Below are 16,204 nucleotides of genomic sequence, written 5' to 3' on the forward strand. Positions count from 1 at the left end.
AAGATAGGAAATGGGTGACCACCAGGCGGAGCAATAGAAGCAGGCAGGTAGTGCAGGAGACCCCTGTGACCATTCCCCTCTCAAACAAGTATACCGCTTTGGATACTGTTGAGGGGGATGACTCACCAGGGGAAGGCAGCAGCAGCCAACTTCCTGCCACTGGGGGTGCTCCTGCTGCCCAGGAAGGGGGGAAAAAGAGTGGGAGAGCAATAGTGGTAGGGGATTCTATAATAAGGGGAACAGATAGGCGTTTCTGTGGCCGTAGACGTGAATCCAGGATGGTTTGTTGCCTCCCTGGTGCCAGGGTCAAGGATATCACTGAGCGGCTGCAGGGCATTCTGGAGGGGGAGGGTGAACAGCCAGAGGTCGTGGTCCACATTGGTACCAACGACATAGGTAAAAAGAGGGATGAGGTCCTGCAGCAAGAATTTAGGGAGCTAGGTGAAGGATTAAACAGCAGGACCTCAAAGGTTGTAATCTCTGGATTACTCCCGGTGCCACGTGCTAGTGGGTATAGGAATAGGAAGATAGAACAGATGAATGCGTGGCTAAAGGGATGGTGCAGGGGGGAGGGCTTTAGTTTCCTGGATCACTGGGTCTGCTTCTGGGAAAGGTGGGACTTGTACAAGTCGGACGGTTTACACCTGAACCAGAGGGGAACCAATATCCTTGCGGGGAGGTTTGCTAGCACTGTTGTGGGGGGTTTAAACTAACTTGGCAGGGGGATGGGGTACAGAGTGGAGCTATAGTAGGGGGTGATTTACAGCCAAATACAGAGGAAAAAACAAGTCAGCTGGGAAGGCAGAGCAAATATATGTGAAGGCAAAAGGGAATATGGCAGGGCTGGAAGGCATATATTTTAATGCAAGGAGTCTTGCAAATAAGGTGGATGAACTGAAGTTGTTGTTGAACACATGGGAGTACGATATTGTTGCTATCACGGAGACATGGTTGAGGGAGGGTCAGGACTTGCAGCTCAATATTCCGGGGTATAGAATCTTCAGGCGAGACAGAGGGGGGTGTAAAAGGGGAGGGGGTGTTGCAATATTAATTAAGGAGTCAATTACTGCTGTAAGGAGGGACGATATATTAGCAGGTTCCTCTAATGAGGCCATATAGGTAAAACTTAAAAACAAAAAGGGGGCAAGCACTTTGCTGGGAGTGTACTATAGGCCCCCAAACAGTCAGGGGGAGATAGAGGAACAGATATGTAGGCAAATCTCAGAGAAGTGCGAAAATAATAGGGTAATAATAGTGGGGGATTTCAACTTCCCCAATATAAATTGGGATAGTCAGAGTGTGAAAGGCTTAGAGGGTGCAGAATTCTTAAAGTGCATCCAGGAGAGCTTTTTGAGCCAACATGTAGAAAGTCCTACAAGAGAGGGGGCGGTACTGGACCTAATTCTGGGGAATGTAGCCGGGCAAGTGGTGGAAGTATCAGTAGGAGAGCATTTTGGCGACAGTGACCATAATTCGGTGAGATTTAAGGTGGTCATGGAAAAAGACAAAGACGGCCCGGAAATAAGGGTTCTAAATTGGGGGAAGGCCGATTTTAATATGATAAGGCAGGATCTGGCCAAAGTGGACTGGGAGCAGCTACTTATAGGAAAATCCACATCAAAACAGTGGGAGACTTTCAGAAGGGAACTAGAGAGAGTACAACGCCAACATGTTCCTGTAAAGGTCAAGGGTGGGACCAACAAGCAAAGGGAACCTTGGATGACAAGGGATATACAAAAATGCATTAGAAATGAAAGGGGGGCTTTTGGCAGTTACAAAAGACTAAAGACGGAAGAAGCCCTAGAGTATAAAAAGTGCAGGGGCATACTTAAAAAAGAAATTAGGAGGGCGAGGAGGGGCCATGAAATAACACTGGCGAGCAAAATAAAGGAAAATCCTAAGATGTTTTATAAGTATATTAAGGGCAAGAGGATAACCAGGGAAAGGGTAGGGCCCATTAGGGACCAAATTGGCAATCTGTGTGTAGAACCAGATGATGTAGGCGGGGTTTTAAATGAATTTTTTGCATCTGTGTTCACTATGGAGAAAGACGATGCAGACATAGAAATCGGGCAAGGGGACTGTGACATACTTGAACATATTAGCATCGAGAGGGAGGAGGTGCTAGCGGTTTTAGCAGGCCAAAAAGTGGATAAATCCCCAGGCCCGGACGAGATGTATCCCAGGCTGCTGTGGGAGGCAAAGGAGGAGATTGCAGGGGCTCTGACACAAATTTTCAGAACCTCTCTGGCCACAGGGGATGTACCAGAGGACTGGAGAACAGCTAATGTAGTACCATTATACAAGAAGGGTAGCAGGGATAAACCAGGGAATTACAGGCCAGTGAGCCTAACATCTGTGGTAGGGAAATTATTGGAAAAAGGAGGCAAGGATTAAATCGGGGATAGTCAGCATGGCTTTGTCAAGGGTAAATCATGTCTGACAAATCTGATTGAATTTTGAGAGGGGGTGACTAGGGGGGTGGATGAGGGAAATGCTGTGGATGTGGTTTACATGGACTTCAGTAAAGCTTTTGACAAAGTCCCGCATAGGAGACTGGTCAAGAAGGTAAGAGCCCATGGGATCCAGGGTGCCTTGGCGCGTTGGATCCTAAACTGGCTGAGTGGCAGGAGGCAGAGGGTGATGGTCGAAGGTTGCTTTTGTGACTGGAAGCCTGTGTCCAGTGGGGTACCTCAGGGATCGGTGCTGGGTCCCTTGTTGTTTGTGATCTACATAAATGATTTGGATGAGAATGTGAAAGGTATGATCAGTAAGTTCGCAGATGACACGAAAATTGGTGGGGTGGTAAATTGCGAGGAGGAAAGCCTCAGGCTACAGGACGATATAAACGGGTTGGTCAGATGGGCGGAAAAGTGGCAAATGGAATTGTGGTAAACCACTGTTTGTATTCCACTGTGTACATGCCTGGACATGCCTCGGCTGACTCCTCCCACAAGTCCTAGTATAAAGGTGACTGCTCCCCAGCCCTTTGTATTTCTGGACCGGTCGACCACTCGAGGCAGACCTTCATTCTTTTGTTAATAAAAGCCTTTAGTTACTCTCTTAACTCTCAGTCTTTTATGAGTAATTGATAGCGCATCAGGAATTTAACCCTGAAAAGTGCGAGGTGATGCATTTTGGACGGACAAATAAGGCAAGGGAATACACAATGAGTGGTAGGACCCTAGGAAGTACAGAGGGTCAGAGGGACCTTGGTGTACATGTACATAGATCCCTGAAGGCAGCGGAACAGGTAGATAAGGTGGTTAAAAAGGCATATGGGATACTTATATTCTATGCCTCGGCTAATGAAGGCAAGAGCAGGGAGGTTATGATGGAGCTGTACAAAACGCTGGTGAGGCCACAGCTGGAGTACTGTGTGCAGTTCTGGTCGCCTCACTATAGGAAGGATGTGATTGCTTTGGAGAGGGTGCAGAGAAGATTCACCAGGATGTTACCTGGGATGGAGCGCCTCAGCTATGAAGAAAGACTAAACAGGCTGGGGTTGTTTTCCTTGGAGCAAAGAAGGCTGAGGGGGGACCTGATTGAGGTGTACAAAATGATGAGGGGCATAGATAGGGTAGACAAAGAGGAACTTTTCCCCTTAGTAGGGGGGTCAATAACGAGGGGGCATAGATTCAGGGTAAGGGGCAGGAGATTTAGAGGGGATTTGAGGAGGAACTTTTTCACCCAGAGGGTGGTTGGAATGTGAAACTCAATGCCTAAAAGGGTGGTAGAGGCAGGAACCCTCACAACATTCAAGAAGCATTTGGATGAGCACTTGAAATGCCATTGCATACAAGGCTATGGACCAAATGCTGGAAAATGGGATTAGACTGGACAGGGATGGATGGGCGGCGCAGACACGATGGGCCGAAGGGCCTCTTTCTGTGCTGTAAAACTCTATGACTCTATTGTGAGGGGGCTTGATCAGGTGGATGCGGTGAGGATGTTTCCACTGATGGGTGAGACTAGAACTAGGGGGCATAATCTTAGAATAAGGGGCTGCCCTTTCAAAACTGAGATGAGAAGAAACTTCTTCACTCAGAGGGTAGTAAATCTATGGAATTTGCTACCCGAGAGAGCTGTGGAAGCTGCAACATTAAATACATTTAAAACAGAGATAGACAGTTTCCTAGCTGATAAGGGAATAAGGGGCTACGGGGAGAGGGCAGGGAAGTGGACGCGAGTCTAGATTCGGATCAGCCATGATCCTATTGAATGGCGGAGCAGGCCCGAGGGGCCGTATGGCCTACTCCTGCTCCTACTTCTTATGTTCTTATGAGATGCAGTTTGCGTGAGGCAAACTGCGGAGTGGGGTAAATTGGCCAGCAAAGTTCTGGAGATTCACAACTCACTGCACATCTCTTCTTCCTCTGAACTTGCTGGTCCATTTGGACATTAATAATGGCGTGCATCATAAACTCGCCGTTATTTTTCCATGAAGATTTGGCGCAGTATGTGATTAGGGCACTGATAACTTGCCTAGTTGCTTCTCTATTTGCTTGAGCTGGTTCTCTTGTTCATTGAGCTCTTTATGTTTTAGGGTCATTTCTGGTGAACCAAGGTACTTCAGCTGCAGATCCAGTTCCTGATCGACATTGTTAAGCTTGATCAGAGCAGAGCGATATTGCTGGATAAGATCTACAAGAGAAACAAAACAGCTGAAAAACACGTGCTGGAAACATACATTGTACAAAGAAACATATGAATAAGAACTGTTACATTTCTTCTGTTAAATCGGTCAGCAAGTCAATCTGCAAACTACTGTGAAAGGATGTTAAGCTTCAAGTTTGAAGCTTTAGAATACATTTCAGCAAAGTGCACTTGTGCCTTGTACTCACAATTTCCCATGCAGCAAGTTTCTGATCAGGCACCACCAAAGCATTTCCTTACAGAAATTATCGAAACAGAGGGCCAGTTGACACAGGCCAGTCTCTCACACCTTTTAGTAGGCAGAGAGTGTGCCACTGGCAAACCTCTGGAAACGAGCCGCTTGCCGATTCTCTACTGAGAAATTTTTGTTAATTAGCATACAAATGAACCAGGGAGTGAATCTCCTTTAGGGTGACTTACGAGGGGTGAAAATCACCTATTATTGAAAAGAAGAAATTCTGTTTTTTTTAAATTTGCAAGTCATGAAAAAAAATCACTTCATTCAAATGTGTTAACTGAAATAAATTTTAAATATTAGTGACTGCAGCTTATAAAGCAATTATTGTTTTTCTTGTACTTCTCGCAATCTAGTATACTGTATTCGCTGCTCACGATGCGGTCTCCTCTACATTGGGGAGACCAAACGCAGATTGGGTGACCGCTTTGCGGAACACCTCCGTTCAGTCCGTAAGGGTGACCCCGAGCTTCCGGTCGCCTGTCATTTCAATTCACCGCTCCATTCCCACTCGGACCTCACCGTCCTTGGCCTCTTGTACTGTTCCACGGAAGCTCAACGTAAACTCGAGGAACAGCACCTCATCTTCCGATTAGGCACTCTGCAGCCTTCCGGTCTCAATATCGAGTTCAACAATTTCAGATCATAACCTCGGCCCCTATTTCATTTTCACTTATATTTTTCCATTCCTTTCCTTTCCCCCCCCCCCGCTTTCCTTTTGTTTCTCTCTCACACCTGGCAGCTATCTTTTGCCCTGCCAGTACACTTTACACCTCATCACAGCCTATTACCATCTCGTCTAGCTTCTAATCTCTTTTACTTCTTTTGGTTCTTTTATTCTTTTGTCCGATCGCAGCCCTGCCTTCGATCTAGTTCCTTTTCTCTCCAGTTTTGAAGAAGGGTCAAACCCGAAACGTCAACTCAAATTTCTCTCCACGGATGTTGCCTGACTTGCTGAGTTTTTCCAGCATTTTCTGTTGTTATTTCGGATTTCCAACATCTGCAGTATTTTGCTATCGTACTAGTGTTTGGTTCACTGCCACACCTCTTCTAGGAATGCCTACCTTGAAGAAGTTCTGCTCTTCTCTGCGACGGGATCTCCGTTTGGCTCTTCAACCTTGTTCATCTTCATTACTTTCAGTTTCCCTTCTCGTGTTTGATCAGGTATCTGCCAAGACTCGGTTTCACAGCCACATCATTTTCCTCAGCAACTGTCTCCGGTTCCGACTTACTCCACGTGGATTCCAACTAAACTTCCACCCTTCGTGCTTCGGATCCACCCAGGATTACAAATATCTCCAAGATATTCATCGTTCCTCCAACTACTGCTCTCGCCGCATCCTGAGATCCACGCTCAACGCCATGCGGCGCCACATGAACACACTCGACTTCTCTCTTCAGCAACACCGGCGCACTCTATCTCAAAGCTGTCCGGGTCCTCAGTTCCACTTCATCCTTCGACTCATCCGACGCTTCAACAAAAAACTTTTCTTCTTCCTTTCCGATGTCAAGGATCGCAAGCTTCATCAACTCTTGGACACCAACGCCCCTCCGGAACCTTCTTCCCCTTCACTTTCCTCTGACCCCCCTTCTCCCAATCTCACCCCTTGCCGTGTGTTCACTATCCCCTCTGACCTTCCACTCTCTGACCCTGAACGATCAGTCCTCAGCAAAGGCCTGAGCTTCATCCCCTTACGCCCCCACCTCAATGAATTTCGAGCTCGGCATGATGCTGAGCTCTTTTTCCGCCGCCTTCGCCTCCGTGCCCACTTCTTTGGCCAGGAGTCCTCCCCCCGCACAACTGACCCTTTCTCCCGCTTGCAGAATTCCCATTCTACCTGGACCCCTCCCCCTGGCCTCTTACCCTCTCTAGATCTTTTCATCGCTAACTGCCGCCGTGACATCGGCCGTCTCCATTTCTCTGCTCCCCTCACTCACTCCAACCTACCTCCCTCTGAACTTGCAGCACTCCATTCTCTTAGATCCAACCCTGACATTGTCATTAAACCCGCTGACAAGGGTGGTGCTGTTGTTGTTTGGCGTACTGACCTCTACCTAGCGGAAGCTGAACGCCAACTCTCCGACACCTGCTCCTACCTCCACCTGGACCATGACCCCACTACCGAACATCAAACCACCGTTTCCAAGACTGTCACTGACCTCATCTCCTCTGGAGATCTTCCCCCCGCTGCCACCAACCTCATAGTTCCCCAACCCCGCACAGCCCGCTTCTACCTCCTTCCCAAGATCCACAAACAGGACTGCCCTGGTAGACCCATCGTTTCAGCCTGTTCTTGCCCTACGGAACTTATCTCTTCCTATCTTGACTCTATCTTTTCTCCCCTTGTCCAGTCTCTTCCCACCTACATCCGCGACTCTTCGGACGGCCTCCGCCACTTTAACAGTTTCCAGTTTCCTGGCCCCAACCGCTTCCTTTTCACCATGGACGTACAATCCCTCTACACCTCCATCCCCCACCCGGATGGCCTGAGGGCACTCCGCTTCTTCCTCGAACAGAGGCCCGACCAGTCCCCATCCACCACGACCCTCCTCCACCTGGCTGAACTTGTTCTCACATTGAACAACTTCTCCTTTAACTCCACTCATTTCCTCCAAATCAAAGGTGTTGCCATGGGTACCCGCATGGGTCCTAGCTATGCCTGCCTTTTCGTGGGCTATGTGGAACACTCTTTGTTCCAGTCCTACTCAGGTCCCCTCCCTCACCTCTTTTTCCGATACATTGATGACTGTATCGGTGCCGTTTCCTGCTCTCGCCCCGAACTTGACAATTTCATTCACTTTGCCTCCAATTTCCACCCTTCCCTCACCTTCACATGGTCCATCTCTGACTCTTCCCTTCCCTTCCTCGACTTCTCCGTCTCCATCTCTGGGGATAGGTTATCGACCAATATTTACTACAAGCCCACTGACTCCCACAGCTACCTGGACTACACTTCCTCCCACCCCGCTTCCTGTAAGGACTCTATTCCATTCTCCCAGTTTCTCCGCCTCCGCCGTATCTGCTCCGACGATGCCACCTTCCACACCAGTGCTTCAGACATGTCTTCCTTTTTCCGCAACCGAGGATTCCCCTCTACCGTGGTTGACACTGCCCTCGACCGTGTCAGTTCTATCTCCCGCACCTCTGCCCTCACCCCTGCCCCTCCCTCCCGGAACCACGATAGGGTTCCCCTTGTCCTCACCTTTCACCCCACCAGCCTCCACATTCAACGGATCATCCTCCGGCATTTCCGCTACCTCCAAAGTGATCCCACCACCAAACGTATCTTCCCCTCCCCTCCCCTTTCAGCATTCCGCAGGGACCGCTCTCTCCGAGACACCCTAGTCCACTCTTCTATCACCCCAAACAGCCCTTCCCCTTCGCCTGGCACCTTCCCATGCAAGCGGAGGAGATGTAACACTTGCCCCTATACCTCCCCCCTCCCCACTGTCCAGGGCCCCAAACACCCCTTCCAGGTGAAACAGCGATTTACTTGTACTTCTCGCAATCTAGTATACTGTATTCGCTGCTCACGATGCGGTCTCCTCTACATTGGGGAGACCAAACGCAGATTGGGTGACCGCTTTGCGGAACACCTCCGTTCAGTCCGTAAGGGTGACCCCGAGCTTCCGGTCGCCTGTCATTTCAATTCACCGCTCCATTCCCACTCGGACCTCACCGTCCTTGGCCTCTTGTACTGTTCCACGGAAGCTCAACGTAAACTCGAGGAACAGCACCTCATCTTCCGATTAGGCACTCTGCAGCCTTCCGGTCTCAATATCGAGTTCAACAATTTCAGATCATAACCTCGGCCCCTATTTCATTTTCACTTATATTTTTCCATTCCTTTCCTTTCCCCCCCCCCCGCTTTCCTTTTGTTTCTCTCTCACACCTGGCAGCTATCTTTTGCCCTGCCAGTACACTTTACACCTCATCACAGCCTATTACCATCTCGTCTAGCTTCTAATCTCTTTTACTTCTTTTGGTTCTTTTATTCTTTTGTCCGATCGCAGCCCTGCCTTCGATCTAGTTCCTTTTCTCTCCAGTTTTGAAGAAGGGTCAAACCCGAAACGTCAACTCAAATTTCTCTCCACGGATGTTGCCTGACTTGCTGAGTTTTTCCAGCATTTTCTGTTGTTATTATTGTTTTTCTTTGCCCTGTTTATATATTTTTCAGTGAACCTATAATCCAACATATAGTCACAAGAGGTAACTTGAATTTGCCCTCCTGTTGGAGTTTTTCTTGCTAGTAGCACATGGTTAATATGGTGGGGGCCCCCAAGATCTCTGTGCTCGAAGAATGCTGAAATCCTGTGCCAGAACAACAATTTTGGAAAGTTAACCACATACTGTTTGAAACAGAAGCATTTTTCTTAGATGAGAACAGAAAAAAAGATGCTCTCATCAGAAACAGATCTAGGAGATGGAAAAGGTAATATTTTAAGTTTATGAAAATGATAGGCTCTCCCAATAGTTTAGTGAGTTTATACAGTGAATAGGTAAACCACAGAGATCAGGAAGATGACAGGCTTGATCCAGACTGTTCTGTTAGCAGGTATCATCCAAAGTGGTGATAAGGTCACTTGTCTTCAGCACCCTTGGCGTGGGGGTGTATAATTAGCCAAGGTTACCACTGACTCCTGCCGAGTGTGTGCTAATTATATACATTTCTTTTTTTCTCCCTCAGCAATTGAATAGCCTGCTGGCAAAGTTCACTCATGCAAAATGGTCACTTGGGTTAGGTCACCCAGAGCATAGTGAGTTTATAGTGAATAGGTAAACCACAGAGGTCAGGAAGGTTTGATTTGGACAGGTTGGGTGATTGGGCAGAAGCATGGCAGATGCAATATAACGTGGATAAATGCGAGGTTATCCACTTTGGTGTCAAAAACAAGAGGGCAGATTATTATCTGAATGGCAATAGATTGGGAGAAGGGGAAGTGCAACGAGACCTGGGTGTCCTTGTGCACCAGTCGCTGAAGGTAAGCATGCCGGTGCAGCAGGCGGTTAAGAAGGCAAATGGTATGTTGGCCTTCGTAGCGAGAGGGTTTGAGTACAGGAACAAGGATGTCTTGCTGCAGTTGTATAGGGCCTTGGTGAGACCACATCTTGAGTATTGTGTGCAGTTTTGGTCGCCTTATCTGAGGAAGGATGTTCTTGCCATGGAGGGAGTGCAGCGAAGATTCACCAGGCTGATACCTGGGATGGCAGGAATGACATATGAGGAGAGAATGGATCGATTGGGCTTATACTCGCTGGAGTTTAGAAGAATGAGAGGGGATCTCATTGAAACTTATAAAATTCTAACAGGACTAGACAGACTAGATGCAGGAAGGATGTTCCCGATGGCCGGGGAGTCCAGAACCAGGGGTCACAGTCTAAGGATAAGGGGTAAGCCATTTAGGACAGAGATGAGGAGGAATTTCTTCACCCAGAGAGTGGTGAACCTGTGGAATTCTCTACCACAAAAGGCAGTTGAGGCCAATTCATTAAATATATTCAAGAAGGAGTTAGATATATTTCTTAAGGCTAAAGGGATCAAGGGATATGGGGAGAAAGCAGAGACAGGGTACTGAATTTGGATGATCAGCCATGATCTCATTGAATGGCAGAGCAGGCTCGAGGGGCCAAATGGCCTACTCCTGCTCCTATCTTCTATGTTTCTATGATCCCCAGTCTGTTCTGTTAGCAGTATCATCTAGAGTGGTGATAACTTCATTAAAAAATCTTCAATCTGAGAAAAGACATTTTAATACATTTCCTTTAATGCTATATAGCCTGAATATTTATAACAAGCCTCATGTGAGTTACCTTATCGAATGCCTTCAGAAAATCCAAATGTGCACTACATCTACTATATTGCTTCTATTAATAATCAGCTATTTCTTTGAAAAACTCTACATTTGTCAAACATGTCCTTGATTATTCATCTCTAAATGCTCACTTATTTGATCTTGAATTATATGGATTCTAAGGGCTGGATTTTCCTAAGCCCCTGGAGTCGGGTTGGAGGCGTGCGGGCGATAAAAATCGGAGATCTGGGGGTCCCGACCCCATCCCGCCTCCATGTCAATTTCATAGGAGTCGGGTTGCCGACAAGTGCTGGAACCCGACTCCCAGAGGCGGGAAGGGATTAAAGGCAATTAAGCTGCCTGTTAACAGGTAGTTAACAGGTAGTTTTTTGCCTATTCGTGATTTTTATTGCTGGTTTGTGGGCTTCCCGACAGCTCCAAACCACGAAAAGTTTGAGAGGCGGGACGTGGGTCTGAGGTCTTGGAGGGGTCGAGATGCCCAGTGTTCAGGTGAGTGAGGGGTGCAGGAGTGCAAAGGTAAGTGTTTTGCAAGTGTTTAAAGTGTTTAAATAAGTTTAACTTACTTTTACTTACCTTTACAGGAGTCCTGCATTCCGGTGTCGGGAGTCGGCTGCAAGAAGCACAGAAGCTCCGATTAAAAAAAAAAAATCAGCTTTTTGGTTTCTGCAGCAAAATGATTTTAAAGTTATCCTGAGAAAGGACGGAGGCTGAATTAGCAGTTTTTCAGTGCTTGGCAGCTTCAAACAGCTGTTAAACACTGATATTTCATCTGCCAAAAGCTTTTGACAGATGAAATGTCAATCTCTGACGTCACCTGTTGCCGGGTGGCCCTTAATTGGCCTGCTGAGCCCACAGGGCGGGCTCAACAAGGTCAATCAGAGGAAAATCCAGTGGGTTGGCCACATCTCCATGGAGGCGGGACAACAAGCCCGAATGTGGGTTTCCCACCTCCAACCCGCCCCCGTAGCAAAATCCAGCCCTAAGAGTTTGCTAAAAACTGACAGACTAATTAATGTGGTAAATTGCCCAGGTATGTCGTATCCACAAAAAGCAGGAGTAATGTAACCTAGCCAATTATCACCCTTTTGGCATCCTAATATTCAGCAAAGTGATGGAAGAAGCCAAAAACAATACAGTAAATAGACATCTACTCATCAACTATAACTTGGCTCTAGACCCAGTCACAGCCTTGATATCAAGGCAGCATTTGACCAAATATGGCACCAAGAACCCCAGCAAAACAGAGATGACTGGGGGTCAAGGAAAAAAACTACCCAATGGCTGGAGTGATACCTGGAATAAAGGAAGATGGGTATTGTCAGGGGATAAAGCATCGCAGGCCCAGGAAATTGCTGCATGAGTTAATCAGGGAAGCATCCATTGCTCACCTATCTTCAGCTGCTTCATCAACAGCCTTCCCTCCGTTATAAGGTCAGGAGTGGGGTTATTTGCTGATATTTCGCCACTGTTCAGCTCTATTCACAACTCAATTAATAATGAAGCTGCCCATCCGAGCCTATAGAAGGACCTGGACCAATGTTCTCTCTAAGGTGTGCGGCTGATCCAGGTCGGCACAGGCCGCTCACCAGCTGTTGCCGCCGGTAAAGATATGGGGCGACAAATTTAAAGGGGCCACGCACATGAAATAAATTAGAGGTAGCATTGACCTAGACAATATTTAGGGTTGAGCTACCAAGTGGCAGGCAACATATGTGCCACCTAAGTGTGAGGCAATGACTATCTCCATATTGGCCCAACCACCTCCCCCTGCTCCACCATTAACACCGAGGGTTACTGTTGAGATGTCAGCCATGCTCTGTGGTAGCACTCTCATCTCTGAGTCAGAAGGCTGTGGGGTAAAGTCCCACTCCAGAGACTTGAGCACCAAATCTAGGCTGACATTCTGGTGCAGTACTGAGGGAGTTCTGCACTGTTGGAGGTGCCATTTTTCAGATGATGCGTTAAACCGAGGCCGTCAGCCCTTAGGTGGATGTAAAAGATTACATGGCACTATTTTGAAGAGGAGCAGGGATGTTCTCCACGGTGTCCTGGCGACTATTTCTTAAAAATCATCACTGAAACAGGTCATTAGCACATTGCTGTTTATGGGACCTTGCGGTGTGCAATTTGGCCGCTGAGTTTCCTACTTCATTGGCTGTAAAGTGTTTTGGGACTTCATGAGGTTGTGAAAGCACTTTATAATGCAAGTCCTACTTTAGAATCAGAGCACAGAGGGAGGCCAATCATGCCCTTTATGCTTGTGCCAGCTCTTTGAAAGAGCTATACAATAGCCCTATTCCTTTGCTCTTTCCCCAGATTCCTGCAAATGTTTCTTTTTTCAAGTATATATCCAATTCCCTTTCAAAAGTTACTATTCAATCCGCTTCCACCACCCTTTCAGGCAGTCAAATCCAGATCATAACTCGGTGAGTAAAAAAAATTCTCATCTCCCCTCTGGTTCTTTTGCCAATTACCTTAAATCTGTGTCCTCTGGTTACCAATCCTCTTGCCAGTGGAAACAGTTTCTCCTTATTTGCCCTATCAAAACCCATCATAATTTTGAACACCTCCATTAAATCTCCCCATAAACTTTTCTGCTCTAAGGAGAACATTCCCAGCTTCTCTAGTCTCTCCACATAACTGAAGTTGCTCATCCCTTGTATCCGTCTAGTAAATCTCCTCTGCACCCTCTCCAAGGCCTTGACATCTTTCCTAAAGTGTGGTGCCTAGAATTGGACTCAGTACTCCAGCGGAGGTCTAACCAGTGATTTATTTTCTTTCTTTCTTACCATTGACCAGAAACGCAACTGGACCAGTCTATCAGACGCTGGTTACTCTTGATCAGTGGCCCACCTTCTAACTCCTCAAAGCTTCACTACCATCTACAAGTCTCAAGTCAAGAGTACGAAGGAATATTTGATTAGGGACTCTGCCACTGGACTCGATATCCACTACCTTCCTCACTGTGGCTGCAGTATGTAGTATCTACACAATGCACTGCGGCAACTCAAACAAGCTTACTTTCACAGAACCTTCCAACCCCGACATCTACCGCCGAGAAGAAAAAGAGCAGAAAGACCGTGGGAACTACATCATCTCCAAGTTACAGGCCATCCTGACTTGCACATATACCATTCATGCATTGTTGCTGGATCAAAGTCCTGGAATTCCCTACCTAGCACTACCATGGGAGCACCATCAGCACAATGACTGTAGCAGTTCAAGGAGAAGGCCCACCATCACCTTCACAAAACAACTAGTGGTGGGCAATTAATGCAGCTTTGCCGCACACTCCAAGAATAAATAAAATAACTTTAACGATTAACAGTTTTTTCCCGCACATTATTACTCCAATCTAAATCCTGATTTATTTACTCTGCATTAAAAATTCTCAATGTTAAACATACCAATCTGAGAATTCAGTGCATGGTAAGCCTTTGGTAGGGGAGCTCCAAACACCATTCCTCGAAGTTTGTCCATTTGTGGTGCCTTGTTTTGAAGGCCTCCAAACTTTCCATTACTCCGGATTCTGTCCCCATCTCTAGTCAGCAATGTAGGGCAGTGGGTGATTTTCACAACCTAAAAAAAGGTTATATTAGAGTGATGTTTCAAATTCCTTAGTCAGAGCTCATTTTAAAAAGCAGCACAGCATCGTCAACAAACTTAATTAGGAATTATTCATGCATCTTAACATAATTTTTAAGCAAAACAATTAACATTTTTATTTCACAGCTTCCCAAATATTGTGAAATACTACTGCATACCTAAGTCTCAACTATGCATACACAGGGAATGATTGAAAACCTAGAACATACCTCTTTTCTATACTGATTGGCAGCATTTAAGTCGTCCAGAATAATTGTATCTCCAAGAAGCATTCCAAACACTGAAAAACAAATGCTAATTCTAAGAGAATGTGGTGTGCTCTGCACAAGGGCAAACAATTACTTACAATTAAAAATGTTCATCACACTGGTTTACCATTACAAAGTCCTATTCAACAAGTTTACCTGTTGGTGATTTTGCTATCCAACACTAATTTATTAAGCAATGTTCACAAACTTGTATTTATGATAGTCTCAGTAAAGCCTGACCACCATCCTGCATAGCAGCCTCCCCAAGGAAATTAATGCAGACAGCTCTTAACAAAAGTAACTTCTTGTTTAAACATAATGCCATCACAAAAACACTAGAATCTTGAATGAAAGCCAAAACAGTCAACTCTCAATTTTCAGACTGTTTATACCAACATTTGATAAAATGTAGTTTATTACAACCAGATTGGATTAGCATGCTAACACAGGACACAAATTCCTGTTTGCACAACCAGACGTAAAGATGAGGTGATAAAAGGCCATGCGCTTCCTCACAGGAATGAGCCTCTACTCAACAGCACTTTAAGATGCCTGGGAATAGGTCATCTATCCTCTTACCTGTGGATGTGCAATATATGAAAGGAGATGGATAGAAAATACTCCAATAAAAGTGACCCACTTTTCAGAAAAATAAAATCTACAAAATGTTACAATGGATGACTAATAGTAATTTAAAAAGTGAACAATTATAGTCACCTCATTCTGATAGCTTAAACATGTTAGGATATATACACTTTACCTGTTCGACATTGTTCTATATTTTCTGAAAAAGTAAGTAGGTCCCGGGCAAATATAGGGTTTCCCTCAGGCTTGAAATGACATTTTCCATTTCGCATGTGAGGTAAAGGCCTACAATTTAAAACAGGCAGTCATTCTGAATAGATCTATTAAGAACCAAGTTTATAAAACATTCAACAACAATGGTAATTTTCAAAAGTAATGCAAAATAACCTTAATACATGCAGTGTTTCTTTTCTTTTCGTATTTCTTCTCACTGCAGGGGCTAATGATGGCTTAAATTGATCTTGAGAATTTTAAAATTACTCTGATTCAAACAGTTTTAACTCCTTTTATATCCCCAAAAAGGTATAAATTACTGGATTTGATTAACTGTCAATACATGACTGTCATGCACATAGAATATACAGCACAGAAATAGGCCATTCGGCCCAACCAGTCCATTCCGGCGTTTATGCTCCACTAGCGCCTCCTCCAGTCTTTCCTTATCTAACTATCAGCATAACCCGTTATTCCCTTCTCCCTCAAATGCTTATCTAACCTCCCCTTAAATGCATCTGTACTATTCGCCTCAACTACTCCCTGTGGTAGCAAGTTCCACATGCTCACCAATCTTTGCGTAAAGGAGTTCTTCTGAAGTCCCTATTTGATTTCTGGGTGACTATCTTATATTGATTGCCTCTAGTTTTGCTCTTCCCCACAAGTGGAAGCACTCTCTGTATCTACTTTTTCAAACCTTTTCATAATTTTGAAGACTTCTATTAGGTCACCCCTCAGCTTTCTCTTTTCAAAAGAGAGACCCAGCCTGTTCATCCTTTCCTGATGGTATAACTTCACATTTCTGGTACCATCCTTGTAAATCTTTTTTGCACCCTCTCCAGTGCCT

At 45.8% G+C, this 16,204-nt stretch overlaps 1 protein-coding gene across 1 annotated transcript in view; it reads right to left on the reverse strand.

Annotated features, from left to right (window-relative positions):
* The window catches only part of smchd1 (structural maintenance of chromosomes flexible hinge domain containing 1), a 256,400-nt gene that overhangs the window by 12,752 nt on the left and 227,444 nt on the right, over positions 1-16,204 (reverse strand). Inside the window, exons 43-46 of the mRNA XM_085992795.1 lie at positions 15,320-15,429; positions 14,521-14,591; positions 14,113-14,284; positions 4,486-4,644 (exon numbers count right to left, since the gene is read on the reverse strand). Of these exons, the coding sequence (XP_085848921.1) occupies positions 4,486-4,644; positions 14,113-14,284; positions 14,521-14,591; positions 15,320-15,429 (512 nt within the window). The remainder of the gene's footprint in view (positions 1-4,485; positions 4,645-14,112; positions 14,285-14,520; positions 14,592-15,319; positions 15,430-16,204) is intronic.

The sequence above is a fragment of the Somniosus microcephalus genome, chromosome 7 (genome assembly GCF_052327205.1).
Source record: "Somniosus microcephalus isolate GS21.2 chromosome 7, FLI_Smic_1.0, whole genome shotgun sequence".
NCBI classification, from domain to species: Eukaryota; Metazoa; Chordata; class Chondrichthyes; order Squaliformes; family Somniosidae; genus Somniosus; species Somniosus microcephalus.